General features: G+C 35.8%; 8 protein-coding genes and 1 pseudogene across 8 annotated transcripts, besides 1 other annotated feature; 3 read left to right on the top strand and 6 right to left on the bottom strand. All coding sequences in view use genetic code 12, as the record gives it.

Annotated features, from left to right (window-relative positions):
- Positions 1 to 210: 210 nt before the first annotated feature.
- Positions 211 to 972, bottom strand: CD36_28780 (histidine triad (HIT) family protein, putative; the record flags this gene model as incomplete). Its single annotated transcript, XM_002421876.1, has 1 exon — positions 211 to 972. One exon carries the CDS (start codon positions 970 to 972, stop codon positions 211 to 213), a length of 762 nt encoding a protein of 253 aa, XP_002421921.1.
- A 429-nt stretch (positions 973 to 1,401) lies between these two features.
- CD36_28800 (Clathrin adaptor complex small chain, putative) lies at positions 1,402 to 2,004 on the bottom strand (the record flags this gene model as incomplete). Its single annotated transcript, XM_002421877.1, has 1 exon — positions 1,402 to 2,004. The coding sequence occupies one exon, from the start codon at positions 2,002 to 2,004 to the stop codon at positions 1,402 to 1,404; it is 603 nt and encodes a 200-aa protein (XP_002421922.1).
- Positions 2,005 to 2,385: 381 nt separating this feature from the next.
- On the bottom strand, positions 2,386 to 4,806 carry CD36_28810 (polyphosphate synthetase, putative; the record flags this gene model as incomplete). Its single annotated transcript, XM_002421878.1, has 1 exon — positions 2,386 to 4,806. One exon carries the CDS (start codon positions 4,804 to 4,806, stop codon positions 2,386 to 2,388), a length of 2,421 nt encoding a protein of 806 aa, XP_002421923.1.
- A 2,141-nt stretch (positions 4,807 to 6,947) lies between these two features.
- On the bottom strand, positions 6,948 to 9,551 carry CD36_28820 (annotated as a pseudogene).
- Positions 6,948 to 9,551: a sequence feature (Similar to S. cerevisiae RNA12;~in-frame stop codon).
- Positions 9,552 to 10,629: 1,078 nt separating this feature from the next.
- CD36_28830 (hyphally-regulated protein precursor, putative) lies at positions 10,630 to 13,467 on the top strand (the record flags this gene model as incomplete). Its single annotated transcript, XM_002421879.1, has 1 exon — positions 10,630 to 13,467. The coding sequence occupies one exon, from the start codon at positions 10,630 to 10,632 to the stop codon at positions 13,465 to 13,467; it is 2,838 nt and encodes a 945-aa protein (XP_002421924.1).
- An 819-nt stretch (positions 13,468 to 14,286) lies between these two features.
- On the bottom strand, positions 14,287 to 15,396 carry CD36_28840 (mitochondrial membrane-spanning ATPase, putative; the record flags this gene model as incomplete). The annotated part of the gene is made up of 1 exon (XM_002421880.1): positions 14,287 to 15,396. The coding sequence occupies one exon, from the start codon at positions 15,394 to 15,396 to the stop codon at positions 14,287 to 14,289; it is 1,110 nt and encodes a 369-aa protein (XP_002421925.1).
- A 357-nt stretch (positions 15,397 to 15,753) lies between these two features.
- On the top strand, positions 15,754 to 18,801 carry CD36_28850 (suppressor of glycerol defect protein, putative; the record flags this gene model as incomplete). The annotated part of the gene is made up of 1 exon (XM_002421881.1): positions 15,754 to 18,801. The coding sequence occupies one exon, from the start codon at positions 15,754 to 15,756 to the stop codon at positions 18,799 to 18,801; it is 3,048 nt and encodes a 1,015-aa protein (XP_002421926.1).
- A 67-nt stretch (positions 18,802 to 18,868) lies between these two features.
- Positions 18,869 to 20,530, bottom strand: CD36_28860 (tRNA (uracil-5-)-methyltransferase, putative; the record flags this gene model as incomplete). The annotated part of the gene is made up of 1 exon (XM_002421882.1): positions 18,869 to 20,530. One exon carries the CDS (start codon positions 20,528 to 20,530, stop codon positions 18,869 to 18,871), a length of 1,662 nt encoding a protein of 553 aa, XP_002421927.1.
- A 1,954-nt stretch (positions 20,531 to 22,484) lies between these two features.
- CD36_28870 (conserved hypothetical protein) lies at positions 22,485 to 24,437 on the top strand (the record flags this gene model as incomplete). The annotated part of the gene is made up of 1 exon (XM_002421883.1): positions 22,485 to 24,437. One exon carries the CDS (start codon positions 22,485 to 22,487, stop codon positions 24,435 to 24,437), a length of 1,953 nt encoding a protein of 650 aa, XP_002421928.1.
- Between the last annotated feature and the right edge of the window lie 42 nt (positions 24,438 to 24,479).

Here is a 24,479-nt window from a genome sequence, read left to right on the forward strand (position 1 = left end):
TTTTACTTGGAACGGCTAGCTCCCACCAATCTAACAAACCTACTACTCCTATTTAAAAACAATTAAATCTAAAGTTTCCAACTCTAGTGCTTAAACGTTTGGTATTCTTTCTATTTTTTTTATATATTTTTACGTTCTAAATTGTCTAAAGCATTCAATCCTATCTCTCCCCCCCACCCCAAAAAAAAAAAAAAAACAGCCTCTATTGTTCTAATTTGTACATTGTGCAGAAACCCCGTTTGGAATTAAAATGTTGGGATCAATGAAACTTGCATACCTCCTGATATACTCGTCATGTAAATGGGCCTTTAACTTGACCATCAGGTTACCAAATGTTTTGGAACACGACGTGCATTTGAAAGGGGATGTTTTGATAAGCTTATCCATAGCTTCCTTGGAGCGTTCGTGGACAATGTATTGGGTGTTTCTCTGGACCAGCCCTGTTTCTAAGAAAGGCTGGGAAGTGCGGCGACTACAGTAGCCCTCGTTCAACTCAGGATTTAACTCCTCAAAGGGGACAAAGAACTTTGTGGTAAATGAATTGTAGTGTTTCTTATTCTTCATTTTCGGAGAATGAAAATCTTGGGTGATCACATGGACGTGTAGGTTATTCAAGGAAGGTATGCTGTGGACCCCGGCGTTGATGAACGTGTTTCTGAACTCCAGAAGTTGGGACTTGTCCTTCACATCAGAGTAATGTAGCAATTCATCAACGATAAGATCCTTTGCTTTCTCAACATATTCCAGCACCATTTTGTAGAGCTTGTCTCCGGAGAATTCTGGATAGTCTGTGCAGAATGCATCTAGCGGATGGGTTCTGCTTACCTGGCGGTTTCGGGGAATGACTAGCAAGTGTCTGGTCGATTTGGGGAATATATCTTTGATAATAATCACATTCTCGTCGTAGAAGACAACAATGTCGTGTTTTTCAGGGTGGTCTATGTATTGTTGAAATGCATCTCTGAAGCTCATCGGAAAGGAGTGCAATACAAAGAGATTCGATGCAACTAATGCTGATCTGTATTTTTTTTTTTTTTTTTTCTTGATAATATAATATAAACTTTATGTACATTTGGAAAAGATCTACAAACACACCCACTCACATCACAAGCTACACTTGAGTTTATACCTTTCTCTTTTTAGGCTTAATGTCTTCCGGGGTTGCTGTGGTTTTGGAGGATTGATTTACAAATGTAGATTGATTTTTTAGGAAGCTAGTTCACTTGCTATGAGATTCTGACAGATGAAAAATCAAACTTCTGAATCAAGATTCTCTACAGACTAAAATATTTTTATATATGTATTTATCAGGTTCTTTCTTTACTTTTATATTTTCATCGACTCAGCCTACTTCCTTATATACTAGCCTCCATGCGAGCTTGCATACTTGAAATCATTCCATTACAATCCTTGTTGCAATCTCTCACCCAATTTCTTAGAAGCAAACGACAAAGCATTGAACAATCCCTTTTCACTAATATCTATATTCTTCAAATTCACGTTCTCATAAACTGCAGATGGTGGGTTAGTGACTCTGCTCACGATAGTTGCAGGATCGTATTCAATGATTATTCCGTCATCTATAGTTTCGTCAATTGCCAAGCTGACCATATCGTACTTGTCTAAAATTGTTTGTTTATCAACGGTATTATCCAATAATATAGTCAATGCCTCAAATAGATTATTCATGGTTGAATAGATCAAACTTTCATTTTCATTTAATGGTGCAACCAAATACAACAAAAGATCATTGGTTTGCTTGTATGCAATCAAGTGATTATCGTACAATAATATATCCTGATTCACTTTGTAAGTTTTAGAGAACAATGACTTTTCAAAACTAAGTTGTTGTTGTTGAGTGTCAAATTGATGAGGAAACTTGCTTGATAAATTAGTTGAGTCTTCACCTAATGACGATTTGTAGTATTTTGCAAATAATCTATTACCCTCATTGTCTAATATTAGAACAGCAGATACGGTATATAAAGATATATTTAATGACATTGTTGTTATTTGCAATTAAAATTATTCCAACAAAAGTTGTTGAGATTTGATTTTTTTTTTTTCTTCAATCCTCTTTCTAAACAATTGTGAGACTAAAAAAACAACGACTGAAAAGTAAGAAAACACCGTGTGCCAAATAAGATACTTGTATACAGGATCTTGGGTATTATCAACAATCTTTGAAGTTGCCAATTTTCAAAATAGTCTTCCAATCAATTACAATAGTAATAATTTATATTTAATAACTAAAACAAAACAAGAGTTTACAAAATACATAAGAAACAGAGTTTACTGTTTTTTTTTTTGGGAGGGTGAAATCAATTACACATATATATATATATATATATATATGTGCTGCAGAACATTCAAATGTAATACAGTTTAATTAACCATGTTCACCATAAATTCATGGACTTTCTTTTGGGTTGGGTTGTTATTGTAAAACTCATCATTGGGGTCTAAGTTTAAATTTTTCCAACCAAAAATAAAATTGACAATCAACGCAATTGTTAACCCAAGAGCTATAACCAAAGGCCCAAACGAGTTATCCAAATGCTTATCAGATCTCTCCAAAATAATCTTTCTTCTTTCCATAAATATATAATATGCCCAAAGACCACTGAAAAGAGTTAATGCAAAGTAAAAGTAGGCAAGATATGTACTCAATCCTTCAAAATTGGAACCGCTGGTGGACGAGTAAATAATGAATGTCAATGATGACAACAATGTTGTCACGTGCAACCACCTGTTGAAAGTACGTTCATTGGCTAACCAAACTTTTGGTTCAATTTTAATTGGACCCATGTTTTTGATCCATTGGTCTGGTTTAGTCACTCCAACGGGCAAATCAATTTCCTCATCCTCGGAATCAACGTCAACCAATTTAGAAAATTGGTTTGGCAAGTTCATTATTCTAACTAATGGGTTGGGTCTCCTGTCATCGTCCTCATCTTCTTCATCATCTTCGTCAAAGTCTGAAGACTGATCATCGGTGGTTACTCTTGCCGACGACAATGGCTTGACACCACCATTATCGCTTGGTCCAACATCTTCCTCGATCGTTTCAATCCTTTGAGTTCCAAACTCGCTATCATTGCCTTTTGTGTACAACAAGGATCCTGAAAAGGATGCTGATCTTGGTTGGAAATTAGATGTCTTGTTATTAAGTATCATTGATTTGAACTTGGATAAATTTTCATCGTTGCTCAATTCAGTGATACCATTATTATTGATTTTTGAAGGTAATTTGGGCAAATCGTCATTTATATCACCTTCTAATTCATTGAACCACATAGGAATATTGTCCAACTTGTCGTCTTCCAAAAATAATGAGGCTACCCCGTGAATAAACTTGGAAAAGTTTGGAATTTCTTTAACCAAATAAGATGAGTTAATTAATTCATTAACCCATTGTAATTTTTTAAAGTTCTTGGCAGATGATTTTTTAATTTTGATTTCCATAGTGGAAAATGGGAATTTAACAAACTCACCTTTCCTCAAGAATTGCTGCGGAGATTTCGAATTATCTAAATCCAAACGATGCCACTGTTGAGGATCTCTGATTGGCAATTGCGGATCAAACGAATCTTCTCTTATAAAAGTTAAGTTCGAGTCTATAATGATTCTGATTCTATCGTCTCCAGGAATTTGGAATGCAGTACGATTGTATGTTGTCCTTAAAATAGGTTGCAAATTATACTCTTTAATAAAATCTAATAACTTTTTAACAGAATTAGCATCATTCAATTTGACCAACTTCTTTGGGATTTCTTTTTGAATGACATATTGGTTAATATACTTTTGTCTCAATTCAATTTTGTCATCAACAAAAAAGTTAGAATTCACGTCAAACAGCTTTCTTTCCATCGAAATCTTTGGCTTATCAGCCAACTTTCCTACCCATCTAATTCTAACAGTGGACGAGTTGTTTAATTTGGTCAATTTATGGTTATAAAGGTCAAAATGGTCATTATCCAAGTATAAACAATTGATAGTTTGGCCACCAGTGATGTGCTTGTTACTATCATCTTCATCTTCATCATCATCATCGTCGTCGTCGTCATCGTTGTTGGTGGAATTATAGATTAAAACTGGCAAGTGTCTCAAAATTGTAGTTTTGACTTCCATTAAATTGTCTGGGTGAATCCAGAATTTGAACGATTGAAATTCACCATTAGTGGCACCTTCGTTGAAAGAAGACAACTTTGATAATGATTGGTCTACTTCATAATTGTCCCTTAAAAATTGGTATAAAGTCCCAACTTTATACAATAACGGAGAATAATCTTCAGAGTGGAATGGCAACTTCTTCAATCTAACATTCAACAATGGTTTAACTGAGTATTCCGGGTGAATTCTATCGTGTTTCTTAACAATTTTGATGAAACCGGTATAGTTCAATCTCTGGAAATGTTCCAAATTTTGTGCTTCGTCCAAAATCTTATCCAATTCTTTCAGGAATGACTCAAGATTAAAGCTATCAGTTCTTTCAGTTTGTTGCTGTAATTCGTTCAACTCGTCATTTAGTTCATCAAACTTCTTGTGCTGGAAACCAAAGACTTTTTCCAAGTTTTCATCCAAAGCACTAACAAAGTTTTGTTCATCTTTATCGGTCCAATTATTTTTAAGGATTACTCCTTCTTTCAATAATTTCTTCAAATGGTTATAAGAAATGTAAAAATCTTTCCAAGGTGGATAAATTTCATGATCTAATTTAGTTCCAAAGAGCATCTTTGTTTCGCTTGATGAAGGAGCAGCACTTTTTGATTTTGGAATGGAGCCGTGATTTTCACTAGATGACATGATCTTTTATTTGTATGCTTGTTTCAAGAAAGGGGAAAAGACAAAAAAAAAAAAAATACAACGACCAATTGAAGAATAGTGAATATAAAGGAGGGGAGAATAATTAAGTGATAGAAAAGTGGAATAGTCTTAACCTAATTAAAATAAATAAACCTTGAATTCAGTTGGACAATTATTATGAATTATTTTTTTTTTTTTGGCTCTTTTGAGATTTTGGATATTATTGGGAACTTATTTTTTTTTCTTAATTTCCTTCTTGTTGGTTATGAGGTTGCAGTTTATCAATGAAATTAATAATGTTGTATTTTAAAGAATTCTTGTAAAAAGTTAATAAGTAATTGAAAGATTCAAAAAAAAAAAATACACTTGAATGTAATAAATTATTTATTTGAAATGAATAACAAAATCAATTTAAAAAGAACGAAACTTTGAGTATTCTTATGTTTCTTGTTGCTTTTAAAAACAAGATAAAAATCGAAGTTGAATTTGAATTTGGGAAGAATAAAAGTACTATGCTTTTTGAATGTCAGATTAGTAGTCTAGTGTGAATTTCACTCTTGAAGTAAATAAAGTTTCAATTATAAAAGAAGACAAGATTTCGCTCATAATCGAGAAATTCAAATAATGAGATGATGATGATATGAATTAGTTTATATACTGTCAACTTTTCACTTAGCTAATACATATATAAGATTTTGGCTTTGTCACATATGGTTTAAAATTAGACAAAACAATATAATTGAAATTGTCAGTAAAGATAAAAATAAAATTACTTCTTTTCTTCCAGCAACATTATAACGCAGAAAAAATAATAGCGGAACGTAACGTTAGCCAGTTTTTCACTAGTTATTATTTCTGGCATTAACTTGGTCTCTTCAAGTCAAGTGTACCTTCTACCAAGTCGAAAGTACACAACAATATGAATTGACTTGGGATTACAGTAACCACTTCACTTGTTTGGTAGTTTGGTAGTTTTTACATTTGTTTAAATAAAACAAAAAAGAGTTGAAAAGCACAAATTGAAAGAGTTCAAATACACGTGTCTGTCATAGTATTTCTTGATAATTTTACTACAAACCAATCAATCTATTAATTAATTAACCAAAATGCAAAAAAAAAGGAAAACCAATTTCCAGGATAATAACACAATCACCAGCGAACAATAATTTCAAGATTATGTGACACAAACATCAAAAATGCAACTAACTGCAAACAAATTATTAATGATGTGATAAACTCTTTCTCTTTTAGCTTCTAACTTTTTCTTGATGTTTGTTTAATAATATTACTACTGTAGAAAACTTTGAGCATAATAACCCATTCATATCTTATTGTTGATTGGGTACCACTTTGATTTGAGAGAATCGTTTTATTTGATGTGAAACCCTTTGCTATTGTTTTCAGTTCCCCCTAGATTAAACCAGTAGTGTTAGTTTGCCGAAATTAGTCTGATTTTGTTTTTTTAATTATTGCAGGTCCCACGTGGTTGCCAATTCCGAAAAAATGCTAATGCTCACTTTATAACCTTTTTTTTTTTTTACGCTCTTACACATCTCATTTCTAACTTATTGAAGACCAAAGACTATTCAATTAATAGGACATTGTCATGCCTGATAATTACTTACTTAGCTGTTGCTAATTTGGGAAATTTACGATGAATCTGTTTTGTTCTTCTTGTATTAATGTAGTGCGACTCCTAGTATTTCTTAAACTTGAGTTTGATGTGTAAGATTTTCCACGTTTTTTTGTGTATTTATTGAACTAAAACTATTTTCGTTTTCAATACTCATGATTACTAAATATCATTGAGTCAATCTTTTCTAACAGTCTTTACTATGCATTTTTCAACTTTCAGAAGACTCGATTTTCACTATTATATACCAGGTGGCCAAAAACTCATTACATGCATTAATTATCTATTCAAAGAAAAAATTGATAAGCCAGTAAGTTCATAGAACTATTACTAGATGTGGTTGTGATTGGCACCTAGATCTATTAATTATAAATAGGTTTGTTTTTCCCTCCTTCATCTAGTATATTTTCTGTCCAGTCTACAGTTATATCGATAACAATCTTAAGACAATAGATAAATTATACATTTAGGCAATTATATGTACAAGGCCACGCCACATCCACTTCTTTCAAAACTTTATTCCTAAAAACGATTTGCCGTCTGTTTTACCCGTATAACTCGCAACATCTGCAGCTTGCTTTTCCAAATCCAAGATCTTTTTGTTAGACGCTTCAATTTTCTGTGACACATAATCGATTCTACCATCCACTTTACCAATTTTGTAGATTCTCTCCAACTCCTCTTCCAATTTCTGAATCTTGGCGACCTCAAGTGATATCAACCGTCCAATGTACTCGGTCTCGTACAACTTCCAAATTCGCAAGTCACTGATGATATTCGCAAACGCCGCCTTAAATAATGGTCGACCCGTGGATATCTTATCCAACACCCCCTTATCACGCTTCAAGGATATCAAATCGTACTTCTCCAATGTCGTCAAAATTTCTAATGTTTCCTTCGATACTTTGAACAATGGCAGCTTCACCAACTCACTGTAGCTGATGGTGTCACATTCAGACAACAACTTCATAATGAGCCACACCTGTGATGGGTCCCAGTTGCTGTCTCCAGCCCCAAATTTGTGATGGCTGTTCAAGAAAAACGTGTTTATCAACTCAGCAGCCTGAGAAATCATCTCGTTGATTGCTTGCTGCGGGCTCTCCCCAGACTTGATACGTCTAATAAACGATTGCAAGTCCAACATTCTACCACCCAAAGGCTCAAGGCATTGGTCCAAAGTGCTTGTATCTTTCACCTTAAGCACATCGCAAACGTACTGCCTCGAGCTGGATATGGATGCATCTGAAAGCGAAATGTCCTTGAAAACCTGGTTTGGCAAAGCATCATTTAAAAGCTGGAGCGACCCAACATCTGCTGTCAAAAATATCACATGTGCTGTATTGTTCTGCACAAGCCCAGATGCCCAGTCTGCAATCAAAGGAGGAATAAAATCGTTCAGCAGCACGTCAGCACGACGACTGTACTTGTTCAACACAATTATTGGCTTGGCTTCAGGATGCTGTTGCAAGAATTGATCTTCTTTAAGGACCTCTATTTTCTCGTCGTCCTTCAATCTCTTGTTTCTTCTCTCGACACTCTTGACGTATTTGTTGTACTCGTTAATGGTGATTTTCCGAATCGCCTGCGTCGCCAACAGAAACATGTTTTTGATTTGCGTCTCTTTGCTCTCACTCAAGCCCGACTTCTGCCCAGTTAATCCTTGCACTCCCAAATCAACAAAGCGTGACACCGTGTTGGTCCAGGTGAAAACTGGAAAGTACCCCAATTGTGACGCAGTCGTGTCTATCAAATTGTTGTCTGACCGTGCCTTACCCAACTGGTCACATTCAAGCACCAAGACTTTTTTGCTTAACCGTTCGTCCGATCCCAAACTGTGCTCCAACACAAACTCCTCTTTGCCAGACCCTTGTGGCCCCTTGACAATGATAAATGTGTTGGCGTTCTCCATGATCCATAACTGTAGCTGCTTTGACTTTTCGTATCTTTCTATCCAAAACATGTTGCTCTCATTCTTTAGGTCACAAACTGATTGTCCATCAGCAATGTTTGAACCGTTGCTAGTATCGCCTTCCTCGGAGCAGGTCAGTCCTGTAACCTCCTGGATTTGGCTATCAATGTAGTCATAACTACTGTACACCCATCCGATAATAGTCCTGTAAGGAATGTAAAGGTACTTGAACCATCTGCTCTCTTTAAACTGGTCAAATGATTTCCTGTTGTGGAGAATCTTGTACTCGATAAACCATTCCCGGATAGGGTCAAATATCAAAACAGCAAACGTGGCCAAAAGCGCAATCAACACCGGGATGGCAATTTTGGTGTGGTTGGAGATCAACAGAACCAAGAAATTCGATCTTTTAATGGCAACATACTGAATGTGAAGCGTGGTCTTGCCGCCATTCAACACCATACCCGTGATACAGTGCTTAGCACAAATTGCAGCTCTCGTGCTGTGAAAGTATACGAATGCCTCGGTGGCACCTGGTTCGATCTCATTGATCAACCCGTATCGACGGAACAACACATACAACTCTTCCTCGGTCAATGGATCACCTTCAAACTTTACCGAGAGCTTGGGGCTGGGGAACCGGCGCAAGTCTTCAATCCATGGTGTACCTTTTACAGAGTACACTTTTGGTGCATTTCTCCAGATTTCATGGAAGAGTCTTGTGAGGATGTTGCTATTGACTCTTTCCCGCTCGTTCCTCTCCACGTTCTCTCGTACCTCTTCAATGAATTGAGTGGCAGGGATCCCTGGAGGGTATTTGAATTTGACAAACGCCCCACAATCTCTCTTGAGTGGGACAAACTCAGTGATGTTGGCAGTGGTGGGCAACGGCGACGACAAGTCCCATACTTTCTGTTTCAACTTCTCATTGTCGTAGGTGGTGCTCCAAGGTAAAGAGAATCGAGACAAATATTGCTTAACAACATTTTTTGATGTCGTGAATGGGTATATGTGGTCGTAGTACAACAACACTTCGTTGTGTGTTTTATCGATAACCCCGGTGGCGGAGGCCGAGTTATCGGACTCGGTGGTGTCAGATTCCTTTTTCAATTTCTCAAGATCGGTAGAGTAATACTGGCATGATGGGGATATGAAAATTGGTTTTGGCAACCTTAATTACAGTCTCAATGTTCGAATAATCATTGATAGATAGAAGCAATGGCTATCTGTTGGCTAGTGGATGAAAAGATACCTAAGGGAGCAATCAAAAAAAAATAATCATTCCTCCCTCTCCCACACAGTTAAATAATATTTTTGTAAAAAGAAAACCACGAGATTTTTATTTAAAATGTTTCGAATATCAAATTGATTATGTACAAACAATGTAATATTGTTATAATTATAATATCATGTGTTTTACGATATGTTCCTTTAATATGACAAAACATCAGCAGCACACGTGACCACCTGCTATAATACAGTCAAGCATCTAAAACATGGTAGCATTACACAGATCCAACACATACCGAAGCTTTCCAGACTTAAGGCTTGTCATATCTAACTACACCAGATACGTCTGGTTTCGGAACTATATGCCTTATCACAGAACATCTCCACACACACTATTGACAAACACCAGGCAACATCTAAAAAAGAAACACTTCTAGAGTTTGTAAAATTTCTTTTCCGTCCAAGCATCCCGTGATAATAATACAGCAAAACGAAACCATTTTGCAATAACACGGAATATGGGCTTCTCTTGTTACAGTTACTATCGTACCAACAATCATATTACTGGGTTGCATTTCTACACTCAGAGGAAAGGTCTATTTAGCAAGTGTTTATTTTTTTGCAACTGATTACCTTTTCTTTCTATTATTTTTTCGGCAAACAATCTCGGTTACCATTAGAGGTGGATACCAACTACAATTGTTTCTATTTTCTTTTTCATTCTGACTGTTTTCTGTTACATGCCAAGTGGCTGGGTAGACGGGACAATACCCGAACGGATGCATCTCCATCATACTGCTTGATATATTATATTTCGGGAGTGTCAAACAAAAAACTTGTCGGGTCTGCACTCTTCTAAGAACATCAACCAAAAAAAAAAAAAAAAAAAGAAACAAAACTAGTTTTTGCAACTAGTTCAGTACATGTCGATCGTAGGAACAAATTCTAATCTACATGACTCAAGAAACTATAAATTCAGCCAATGTCCTTTCCCGTTTTCCAAATTTTCTAACTCTCTTTCATCACTACAAAACCAATCACCATTCACCACATGCAACTATTCCTGAATATCATTGTTTCCCTCGCTTTGCTCACCCAGCTAGTCTTTGCTCTCGAGATCACCGAAAACAAAATCGATAGAGGCACTGTCACCCTAAACCTAGGCGAAATCACTATTTACCCTGGGGCCTCCTGGTCTATCATCGACAATGCTTACACCAACTTTGTTGGTAAGTTAGACGTCAGAGCCGGTGCAGGGTTGTACATCTCCCTGACCTCTCATCTTTTGGCCCTTCAAGTCAGTTTAACAACGTTGCTCCATTCCATCACCAACAACGGGGTCGTCTCCTTTGACTCGCGTGTTTCACGGACTTCATCCTCCTACGACTTGCGAGGCGTTTCCTTCACCAACAACGGGGAAATGTATTTTGCTGCTTCCGGCGAGTTCTCCAGCTCCACCGCACTCACTTCTGCCCTGTGGACCAACACCGGGTTATTGCTGTTCTACCAGAATCAAAGAACCTCGGGTACTGTCAGCCTTGGTTTGCCCTTGGGTTCCATCACCAACAACGGCCAAATCTGTTTGAATAACCAGGTCTACGAGCAAACAACCCAGATTAAGGGTTCGGGTTGTTTCACTGCAAAAGGCGATTCCACGATTTACATCTCCAACGTCTTATTGGCCGTTTCCCCCAAACAGAACTTCTACTTAACCGACAAGGGTTCCTCCATGATCGTCCAAGCTGTCTCAACCACACAAACATTCAATGTATATGGATTCGGGGAAGGCAACAAAATCGGATTAACTATTCCTTTGATGGGAAATCTCTGGAACTCAGCATACGCATACGACACCGTCTCCGGTATCTTGACATTAAGAAACCTTTTGCTCGAACAGAAGTTCAACATCGGTACAGGGTACGATCCATCAAAGTTCCAAGTGGTCACTGATTCAGGCTCCGGTATCCCATCCACCATCTTAGGGTCTGTTGCCTATTACGGGCGTATTCCAGAAAGAGCATTGCCCAAGTCGTGTCAAACTCCTTGCAAGCCAGTGCCAGAAGCACCAGGAACAACACCAACACAATACACCACTACCATCACCAAAACCAACACTGCTGGCAACACAGTCACCGAAAGTGGTGTTGTAAATGTTCTGACAGACAAAGGTGGCTCATGGTTCACAACCACATCAATGTTCCCGGCATTGCCAAGTGACACCATTTTATCAACAGTTGAACTAAGCACCACCCAGTTGTCTTCGAGTGCAGATATCCCCGTTGAAACATCATCAGCTGAAGAATTATTAACTGATACAGCTAGCTGGGAAACCTCTGCAGCCCCAATTTTACCTACTGAAACACCTGTCTCAAGTCACCACTCTTCTGTGCAACACTCATCTACTATTGGAGAATCTTCTGCCGATGTCAAGGCCACACATTCTAGTGAATTTGGTTTTGAAACAGCCAGCGACTATATTATTAGCGAGCCTTCAACGAGTGAACATTCAGCTACTTTGTCCCAGTCGTCCGTTGCTGGTGAAACACATTCTTCCAAGCTTGTAGCTTCTGATGAGCCATCATTCGTCACCCCAAGTGAATCATTTATCTTTAGTGCATCTGCTTCTTCCCAACCATCTGTCAGTTCTGATTCAATCACACTCACCACACAATCAGAAACCACATCGTCTGCTGGCCAAGCATTTGTCACTTTGGCCGAATCAGACACTGAAAGTATTTCATCTAAAGTCAATACATTAGCATCCGTCACCAAATCCAGTGATATACAAACTGAGTTCACTTCCACTTGGACCACCGCCAACTCCGATGGCTGTATTGTTACTGAATCTGGAATCATAAGCCAATCCGGTACTTCCTTAACCACCTTGACAACCTTCCAACCAGCAACTTCATTATCTGTCCCACCAACTAGTGTCATTGAAACAGAGTTTACAACGACTTGGACCACCGCCAAACCAGACAGTTCAGTGGCAACTGAATCGGGTGTTGTTAGTCAATCTGAGACTTTGTTAACCACTCTGACTACTTTCCCTGCACCATCATCTGACATTGTACTTGGATCCACTTTAACTTGGGAAAGTGACATTTCCAACGAGCCTAGTGACACATTAACTGTTAGTGCCAGTTCATATGAGTTGGTGAATGAATCATTGGCTGCTACCACGACCACATCTTTTTCTTCTTCCACTATTGTTGTTGCTCCCTCCGAATCTGATATCAGTACTAGCAGCTCAGTACTGAATAACGGCAAAACTGATTCTGTTTCTGTTTCTGTTCCAAACTCGAACACATCGTCTATTGCTCAACATTCTAATGGCCCATTATCCATGATAACCACTGAACTGGTGAACAACAACCCGCTTGCACCTGAGTCAACTAATCTGATTGTTACCGCTACTATCACCAACTGCAACAAGTCCAAGTGTTCTGAAAGTGTTGTCACTTATATCACAAGTGTTCCACATACCACTGTCACTACGGGAGAGTCCAAGAAAGATATTTCCACTGCTGGCAACAATGTCAGTAGTATTCTGGGTGAGGATGTTTCCAACACGGGAACCATCACAATGGCAGCATCCACCGATGGTACAACTCCTCTTGTGGGTATGTCTGGTTTGAAACCATCAGTTGTTAACAATGACACTAACAGTGTACATGCCACTGCTACTACTGCTGGTGCTGGTGCTGAAAATGATGCAAACTTGCCGACCGCATCAGACATCCCCGTTGAAATTTCTGTCATCAGACCAACTAATTCTTCGTCTTCTGCAGCAGTTACTATCCCATATGAAAACGGATCCAATAAAGAGCCAATTGAAAATATCAAATACTTGGCATTGGTGGTTTTCGGATTAATGATGTTTATGTGATAGAGAGAAATTATCAGATGTGTTGTGCCTTTCTTCTTTTTTTTTTTTTTTTTTCGTTTAGTTTAGCAGTATAGATTTGTAATAGATATATATTTTTATTTGATTTATCTAGCCATCTCTTGAATACTTGTTGTGCAAAAGGTATTAAGAGTTTTAAGTATTTTACAACTATCCTCATTATTACATAGACCTACTACATGATTCGTGACAATATTAAGAAGAATGTCCCAAACTAATTGTCCACCGATAACAATATTATCAGTTTCTACTTCCATAGCGTATTGAATTTTCCTAATAATACATTTGAGAAGAAGAAGCTAAATTAGTCGTGAATTTCAATTTAGGCTTCGCTTTGAATCATTATACCATCTTCAAACGGTATAAGGATCTTCGAAGAAGCCAGACCCAAAGAAAACTATAATTTTCAAAATTTTGAAAATAAACAAAACAATGTTACATGGTTGTAAATGATATTTCTAAAATGTATATATATTCACAAATGTATATACATGATTCCCTTTAAGATTTGACAGCTTGGATTTAATGAAGAAGTAAAAGTAAATAGATATATTTGAGTGAAAATTTTTTTTTTTAAAAATTTGCTGTTTTCTTTTTTTATTGGGTTAGAATTTTTGGTGGTATCATGTTTGCAAGACTTGCACGACTACAAAAATATTAGGGCTTACTACTATTAAGGCATATTACTGGTTTATGTTTTAATACTGCAACAAATAAACAATTACGGCTTACAACAATTATAAATATGAACATTCTAAGTACAAGGAAGTAAATTAAATATTAACTAGTTATGTCTTATTCTTAATCTACAGCAACACTTGGTAAAATATCACCATTCATAGATCCCGAAGTTTTAGTAAAGTCCAGTGTTCTTAATGGTCGAACAGGTAAATCATCATTTTCATCTCGACTCAATTTCCCACTTTTGTAGTTATAGTTTTCTTTGATGTATTCCCTCACAGGCGAAATAGCGGCTTCACGACACAACTCTCTTAAGTCAGAACCACTAAAACCTCTAGTGTTGGCAACAATATACTCCAAATCGAAATCATTTTCATCTAATTGTGCATCTTTCAAAATTTTATTCAAAATAGCAGTTCTCTGTGACGCATTCGGTTTACCAATGGCAAAAGTTTTCGGCATTCTTCTTAAAAATGCTTCATCAATGTCATTCTTTCTATTAGTAGCACCTAAGACCATTATTTGACCATTCGATTTTAAACCATCCCATAATGTCATAAATTCAGCTTTTAGCATGGCACTAACTTCATGGTCATTTGAAGACCTATCTCTCAAAAAAGAATCTATTTCATCAATAAATATGATACAAGGTTGTAACTTGTTAGCTAATGAGAATATGGCATCAGTTATTTTGTTTGATTCTCCATACCATTTATCCATGATACTTGACATTCTAATCAGTAAAAAAAAGGCACCACTTTCTTTGGCGATGGCCTTGGCCAACATTGTCTTCCCACATCCAGGTGGGCCATAAAATAACACCCCTTTTGGAGACTGGATTAAACTCAGGTGAGCAGCAAATAATTCGGGTTCAGTCAAAGGCAAGATGACAGCTTCTCTTAATTCATCAATTATATCGGATAATCCACCAATGTCATCAAAAGTAACTGTTATTTCTTCCGGTGTCACTAATGAATTCAATAATGCCTTTTCATATTGATTAAATGACAAGTTTTTTAAATGCGGATTAGCAGCTTGAATTTTCTTTAATATCCCACTTCCCTTTTTCTCATTTTCTTTGTTTTTGACAGTGTTATCTAAATAATCATTTAGTATTGTGTTCAAGATATAATACACTGATAATCCTGCCCCGGCTAATACAAATAAATCGCCTAAAAGTTTCAAATCAATCTTGAACTTCCCAAAATCTATTTTCAATTTATTAATCATTATATAAGCCGTAAATATTATAGTTATGTATTGATTATGAATAGAATCAATAATGTCAATGTGGGTATGATTGAAGAAGGTCAAGGTTGAGTTTTCTCTTGTGATTTCTCCCACTAACGGAAAACCTCCAAAAGGAAAAACGAAGAAACAATTTAATGGCAAAAATGAGTGAGAAAAATGAAAAGCAAATATGCAGGATTGCAAAAAGAATGGTAAAGAAAAAAGAATAAAGAATTCACACACTATCAAATATTTTTTTTTTTTTCTCTTTCTATTTGGCTGTTGTGAGATGATCTTATTTCTTATTTGTCTCCGATATCACAGAATCTTGTTAGAGCCCACTTCAATTAACAAGAAATGGCAAGATTTAATAATGAAGAAATTTTAAACTCGGTAGGATTACCAAGTCAATTATTACAACAAATCAAAAACAAGGAAAACAAGGGTGATTATGACGATGATGACAGTGAAGATAGATTTACTAAATTTGAAAAAATCAGAGGAACAAAACGGAAATCAAAACCAATAAGTCGAAAAGATAAAAGAAAACAAGAAAGAGAATTAAAGAAACAAAAGAGAGTAAAGAAAGATACACATCCTCAAAAGATTCAGCCAAAGAAACAAAATGAAAATAAACAGGATCCACTTGCGTTGTTAGCAACCAAAAAGAACAAAAGCAAATCCAGAAAGATAGAAGAAGATAATCCTTTGGAGGCATTACGAAAATTAAAAGAAACTAAAAATAATAACAATAAGACCCCAAAAGCAAAAAGTGATATTAAAATTGTCAAAGAAGATGAATTATTGGACGATGAAGTATCTGATTTGGGTTACAGTGAAGATGACTTCAGTAGCGAAAATGAAACAGATTTCGAGGACGTTGAAAACATTAACATGGACCCAATGGAAGCATTGCGTGCTTTAAAGCAGAAGAAAAATGGATCAAACAAAGCATCTTCAGATATTAGAATAGTAAAAGAAGATGACTTGGATGACGATGATATATCAGATTTTGAAGAGGCAGAAGACGAGTTACAAGAAGACAACGATCCCATGGAGGCTTTGCGTTTATTGAAGAGTAAAAAGAACAAATCAGCTAAGACCTCTGAAATAAGAATTGTAAAGGAGGACGAGTTAGAACAAGAAAATGATGATGAGGTTTCCGATTTGGTTAGTGATGAAAATTTCGATGATCAAGAGGAAGAAGAAGACTTTGGAGGTTTTGAAGATGCAAGTGAAGGTGAATCGGATTTTGGTTTTTCAGAAGATGATGAAGAAGAAGAAGACCCATTAGCAAAATTAAAGGCTATAAAAGAGGCCAAAAGAAATGGGAAATCTGAGAAAACTAAGCAGAAACAAGAAAAAGAAGTATATCCGATTGATCCTCATTTGCAAGAGCAATTCCGTAAAGATGATGAAGACATTGAGTATTATGCAAAAAAATTGGGTCTCAAAAATGGGAAAAAGTCCAAACTTTCTAAAACTGACGATGATGATATTATCGGAGGACTTTTGGATGGCCTAGACCTAGATTTTGAGTCTGCAATGGAAAACATAGATGATACAACAGATGATCATATTTCTGAAGAGGATGAAGAGTATTCTAGTGATTATTTGGACAACTCGAAAAAAGTGAAGGAAAACCCATATGTGGCACCTGGACTGGAAGAAACCAAATCTTCCGAGGAGCTGGAAATAACACCACAAAGATATATTCCACCGGCATTGAGGAAAAAAATGGCATTAGAAGCAGGCGAAGGTGTTTCAGAAGAAACTCTTAAATTAAGGAAATCAATCAAAGGTCCTCTCAATAAGTTGTCCGAAGCTAACATTAGTTCCATTGTCAGTGAAATAAATGCGTTATATTTGTCTCATCCTAGACAGGTATTGAATGAAGAAATTACAAATATTATTCTTAGCAGTATTGTGCAACAGGGAAGACTTTTAGATACATTTGTTTATCTTCATGCAACTGTTGTTGTGGCACTTTATAGGTTACAAGGAGTTGAATTTGGAGCACATTTTATTCAAACTATTGTGGAGAAATTTGAGACTTATCAAACCGATTCTTCAAAAACAAAAGAAGCATCGAATATAATTTCATTGTTGTCCTCGGTATATTTATTTCAATTAGTGTCGTCTAAATTATTGTATGATTTGATCAAAGAATTGATTAATAATCTTGACGAAAACAACGCTGATTTATTATTGAGGTTGATTCGTAATTCTGGGAATCAAATGCGTTCTGACGATCCATCAGCCTTGAAAGAAATCGTTTTGTTAATAAATGGAAAAGTCTCAACCTTACCGAAGGATTCCATTAACACAAGAACTCAATTTTTAATTGAAACAATCTCGTCGTTGAAAAATAATAAATTGAAAATAGTAAATGAAGCAAATCATCAGTTATCTGTTAAATTGAAAAAGTTTTTGGGTGGAATCAATGAAAATAAATCAGGTGACCCAATCCAAGTTTCATTGCAAGATATCCAAAATGTGGTCACTAGAGGTAAATGGTGGTTAGTTGGATCAGCATGGAAAGGTCATGAGACAGATAAACCCAAAGATGATGTAGATATTGTGGCCATGAGTGATATCTTGGATAATGCCGAACCCAATTGGATGGAGTTGGCCAAAGCGCAAAGAATGAACACTGATATACGTCGTGCAATATTTGTTTCCATTATGTCAGCCAACGATTACATTGATGCTGTCACAAAGTTAGATAAATTAGCATTAAAAAGAAATCAAGAGAGAGAAATACCCAAAGTGTTAATTCATTGTGCTACCATGGAACCATCTTGGAATCCTTATTATGGTGTTTTGGGTAACAAGCTATGTGATTCGCACTCCTTCAGGAAAACTTTCCAATTTATGTTGTGGGATTTGATCAAAGAATTGGATGGAGGAAGTGCCGATGACGAAGAAGAGGAAGATAATTTCATTGGGTTTGATTCATTTGATGAGGAAAATAAAATGAAAAGAATATTGAACTTGGGAAGATTCTACGCGTTTCTTTTGGCAGAAGGTTCTATGCCGTTGCACAATCTCCGGACAGTAAATTTCTTAACAGCTTCAAGTGATACCGTACTATTTTTAGAAGTGTTGTTGGTCAGCTTCTTCGACCAAGTTGGTAAAAAATCTCGGAAAAATTCAGTTGGAGGTGGTTTGCAAAGCAAAGCTCAAGGAATGTACGAGCAAAAATATGATGATAGATTATTAGTTGAGCGTGTTTTGAAAGCTAAAGATCAAACTACTATGTTAAGAGGTCTACAATATTTTGTACAGCAAAAAGTTAAAACAAGTGAAGTTGTCTCTGGAAAGAAACAATTGAAAAGAGTAGAATGGGGGGTAGATGCCTTGTTTGATATAATTGACGAATTTTTAAAAAATTCGGAAGACTGATTAGTATTATTAAGATTTAGCAATATGTACAGGTAATAAATAGCGCATCTTAGTATCGCAAATGCATTTATACTTTTTCAAGAATGGCAATGGATTCAACGTGTTTTGTTTGCGGGAAAAAGTCAAATCCCATTACATCTTTAACTTTATATTTTACATTGGTATGCTGTTGGAGATTCTCAAATGTAGCCAAGTCCCTGGCCTGTGAAAAAACATTACAGCTGACGTAGACAACAATTTCTGGTTCAAAATTTAACAACTGCTGCAAAAATGATTCATTAGATCCCTTTCTCGAAGGGTCGACAATTACAACACTATTTTTACCAGAAATTCCCGATTTTTTGAATTTGTCATTGTTAAATATGTTTGAAGCATCCCCAGAAACGAATTGGACTCTTTCAGGATCCAACCCATTCAATTTAGCATTATGGTTAGCGTATTTAATTGCTTGTTCAACTAGCTCTATACCAAAAATCTTGGTGTTTTCATTGAATGATTTAGACAAAGCAATCCCAAAAAACCCAACGCCACAATATGTGTCAATCAAATTGTCAATTGTTTTATCAGATTGATTGATATGGTATCTGATATAATCCAAAACACTGGGCAAAATTGCATTATTATTTTGGAAAAAACAATTGGAGTCATATTGAAATAAAAAGTCCTCGACTTTTTCTGTGACAACTTTTTTTTGTCCCTCTAACGCTACTGACTTGAAGGCACCAGTGTCATGATTGATACGGAGGCTCTGTCTTAACGTTAGCTGTGTCAAAGGTGTTGATTTTCCAATGTATTTCTCTCTTGACTCTAACAATTTATCATTTATTTCTGGTGTGGCAATGGGACAATTGCTTACATCTAATCTTTCTCGATTATTAACATGCTGGAAACCAAGTTTCTGGTTAACTTTTTTGGATACAGCAAAATGTGGAGTCAATTTTGTTCTATAAGTGTACTGTAAAGGCGACTCATTAACAACACCAAAATTATCGATGTCGTTGAACAGGTTGAAAATCTGAGGATAAAAATATTTATATGCTCTTTGGATCACTGATTGTTTATACTTCAATTGATCCTCATATGACAACATTTGTAATTGGCATCCGTTACATTCATTGAACTTTTCGCATACTATGAGCATATCGTTTCTTCTGGATTCTTTAGACTTAGAATTGAGCACTTCAATAAGCTCACCTTCGGCATAAAACTCATGATGCATTTTAAGTAATACTTTGGTATTGTCTCCGATAACTGTCTTGGGTATTATCAATACTGTGTACTGGTTCAAGATTTCTTCAGGATCAGCCACAAAGTTGTGGGCATACATGGACTTAGGAACTATAGCTAACCCTTCACCCAGAGAAGTCATGGCTCTGATTTTAACATTGTCTAGTATTGTATCCTGAGTTCTTTGATGGGGTAAGAAGTTCTTGATTATATCAAGTGAATTACGTATATTATCCGTTTGAATCTCTAACTTATGACTTTGAGAATATTGTTGTAAAAAATCATTGATTTCACGGTACGTTATCTTACTAGGATGAGTGGGGTCAGTTAAATCATTTCTTCGTTTTGTCTTTTTGAAATGCCTGAGTAAATTGGCAATTTTTTCTTCTCCTTTCGGTTTCCTATTAGGTGTGGCTATTTTTGAATAGTTGTAGCATTGTGTGACGATCACCCTATTCAGTAAACTTACAATTCTAGGTAAGTTTCTTTGTAGACTAAGCATGTTGTTAGTGATCTTTTTGACATGTTTACTAATTTTGATGAGATGATTGGTGCAAATTTTTTTCTTGTGCGGTTATGTTTTCTTGTTTTTTTGGTTTTCCAACGGATACCGTGTTTTATTATGTCACCACCAGAACTGAAGTTGAAAACAACTTAACTGATACTACTGGAATTTTAGAAAATCTGTCTTAATATTAACAAAACAAGCTTCTTTTCAAGATAATTTGGTGGTCTTGTTGGCTTGTTTTGAGATTGGTTTCCAGTTATGTAGAATTTATAGCTGGACCGCCAGCTATCACTGATTGTAAATCAAAGTTGAATTTAAGATCTTCTGTACTTTCTTCGACTCGAATTTACTGTAAAAACAGAGCAGATTTGTCATAAATATTATTATTTTTGTAAAACCTTTTATGATTAAAAGTTCTTGTATGAAACCAAAGCAGAGTAACAAAGTCTTATGTAATTGCCATCTTTGAAAGAATTTGTAGTCTGTCGATCAAGAGGTAAAGATACTCGAAAACGCATTGATACGGAGATAGACCAAATTAGAAAGAGCAAACCAAACTTTGACGCAGATAATCCATTAACTCCGTATCTGGTTGATTCGATTAAACCAAACAACATTGTAAAAAGGAAAAAGACACGGAGATTTCTTGAATCAAAACTGTGGAGAATGCGGACTAATCATGGGAACGGCGATTCTTTTCGCCGTTTGGCCAAAAGATATCTATACTATCAAGAACATAAATAAAAAAAAAAGCACAATGTTGATTTTTGCTTGCTGAAACCACAGCAACTGTAATCAGTTCTCAATTCATTTCAAAATAGGGGGAATTTGTTTATCTATCTTGAATGTTTTCCTGTTTCTTGTTGTTCTTTATTTTTGCTGTCAAAAGTGTAAAGATAAGAATTAACACACATTACAGAGAACTAGCCTCCACATTTTTTTTCTTTCTTTGCCTATCTTTTCTGGGGCGAAACTTCTGGTGTCGCATTTTTTTCAATAATGCCATGCCACTTCTCCTCTTGCTCCCCCCGCTATCGCTTCACTGATTTGTTTTTAGTCAATGCCAATACGGTAACATTTGACTGCTTATTCCAAGACTTTTCTTCTGATTCACTTTGATAATGACTTAATTCCTTGGCAATATCTAAATGCTCTTTCTCTCACATGCATGCATTGTTGTATATACTAAAACAGGCAACAACAAACGAGAGAAGCAAGTAAAATCGCCGTGTAGTAAACCATAAGATCAATTAAGGACATTTAATCATATCAGTCTTGCTTTTGAATAATAGAATGTTGGATTGGTAATCAAACACAGACTTTTTGTTTCGTACCAGCGATGTCAATCATGTATTGTTACCATAGGTGGTGTTTGTTCTAGTTTGAGGGGGTGGCTGTAGCCTCTCAATTTTGTATGACTCATAAATGTATAAAGGAATAAAATGACACTGTCTATTTTCATTTGGTTTAGGACAAGCAATTTAGTTGTTCGTTGCTTTTAGTAGTATCCGTGAATCGAAAAATGTCGGGCCGTTGCTAATTATAGAAGTTCCGAAGTGCTAGCCGTGTGTAAAAGAATGTCCATTTTACCTAAAAATAGTGGTCTTTGTTGATTTAATCCTGTTCGCTATGTTGACCGCATTAAATATTCAGAATACGTCCACAACTTGAAAGACTAAGTAATAAAAACAAAGCAGGTTGGTTTAATTCTGCCTAACTCAGAATGAAGGAATTTGTTGCATGAAAGTGGTCAGTCTATTCTTGTTAGTTGGCCCCTCTAGATGTATTGATGTTATTAATTCGATTAGCTGGGTGTTTATCCTTGCAATAGTTTCAATACATATATATATTGGCACGTTCCTTTCCTCTTGGGTTAGTTCTAGCATTTGTATGTTCCCCTTCAGTTTATATATTATTTCCAAGAAATCACATTTACTCCATTTCTGTTATGGAAGACAGTAAAAGAAACTTTCATTATTTCGGGTATTCACTTGATAATGTTGATAAACGTTCGGTTTATGAATTTCACAATATACTTGAACAATCAGATTTTTCCAAATATCACAGCTTCCAGTATATATTGTCTGAAAAGAGTTTATCCAATAATATTAGCACAAGTATAATACCGCAACATTTGCCTAATGAATTCGAAATTATCACCCATTTGAAATTAATAAAAGCCTTGAGTCTTTTAAAAACTAATGTATTAGCTGGAACAGCTAGCTATACGTCTATTTCAATATGGAGACAATTTGTTACTAACGCTGTAAGACGATTCATGGTATTTTTAACCTCTCTTAAAATATTCATCGATACAGATCTAGGTTATTCGTTTGGATCACCAGACAGCCAGAATTATCAGAAGAGTCATTTTCAATTTACTTCAATGATGACGCAATTAATGCCACCATTAGACGTGATTATGGTTTGGCATTCGTTTTTGTTACATCCAAAATCATTCTACACTGTTTTGACCAGTTGTAAAATGAAGGAATTTGCCAACATCCCCTTACCATTGCATTTGATTAGTCAATTCATTGATAATTGCACATTTGAATTTAATGTGCCACATGAATACAAGTACAACTATTTTCAAATAATAAAGTGTACAACCACAGATATGTTTGATCTACAATATAAAGTTGATAGGGTTGGCTTTGACAGAAAGTATGTTACAGTCACTTGTCCTCACTGTAAACATGTTATATCAGAGCCAATCAAATTGCTGAACGAAATGGGAACGGGTTTCTTTGATACAAATTTTGCAACAGAAAATATTTTCTTTGGTGAACAGTCACCTTGTTACTGTTCTAAAATTGAGAATCTAACCCATGTAGAATTGAGAAAGCTACAATTTTTTACAGATGCATCAAAAGGAAAATCTCCCATTACATTTTTTCATAAAAAAGCCCCAATTCAAACGGATGACCTTAAAAGAACTAGCCAGTCTTACCAAGAACTTTTTAGGCAATCATGGGAAACAATTCAAGCCAAAGACCTTAATGATATCATCCTCATTTTGGAAGAGAAATGTAATAAAGAGTCATTACCACAAGCATTCTTGTTGTCAAGTTACCGGAAACTTGATTTAATTAGTATGACTGTTCCTGGAGATATTCAAATTGGAGAAAATTTAGTGGAATTTGTTTTAAGGCAAGAAAGTTTCAATAACAACATGAACAACTTAAATTGGCTACATTCAAAAACCATCAGCAGTATTATTTCTGAAGCCACGACAAGATACAGTAATTTTTACCCAATTATTACGCATCCAAAGTTGTCCCAAGAGTTAAAGTCAACATTGGATATTGATTTAGTATGGTATACACATCAGCTATGTGCGTATGGTTACTTTCAGGATTGCTTGATGTCACCCAATGGTTGTATTGTTGATCAAAGAGATACAATAAGTAATCTGTTGATTGACAATAGTGAAACATTTACAGCAAACTTGTATAAAACACTTTACGGTCAGGATTATTTTATTTGTTATTGTAATAGCTGTACATCTATGCGGTATGGGATATCACATCCAGTTATCGACCCCACAACCAACGCAAACTCGTGTCTACTGTTAGACAACAAACTTCTTAGTATTGATCTGAATATGGCGTATCCTTCATCGGAAAGCAACAGTATCATGGAATGTACACCTGGGCTACAACAGTATTCTTGGGTTGGTGATAATCCCAATGACTTCTTAACTTACGTGGTTACAAAAGATAACTTAGATAAAGAGCTCATAGAGAAAGACCAGAGAATAATGAACAATGACGACTTTTCCCGTGAAAATGTTGACTGTTCATTTGACTTCAATATACCGGAAGTGGACAATGCATTTCGAGATGGGCAACATGAGTGTCCAAACAACGAGTTTTTAAGACTTTGGTGTATGATTTGAGTTTGATTAGTTTTATTTAATAAATTAAAAAAAAAAAACATT

This window comes from Candida dubliniensis, chromosome R (assembly GCF_000026945.1).
Source record: "Candida dubliniensis CD36 chromosome R, complete sequence".
Lineage (NCBI taxonomy): Eukaryota > Fungi > Ascomycota > Pichiomycetes > Serinales > Debaryomycetaceae > Candida > Candida dubliniensis.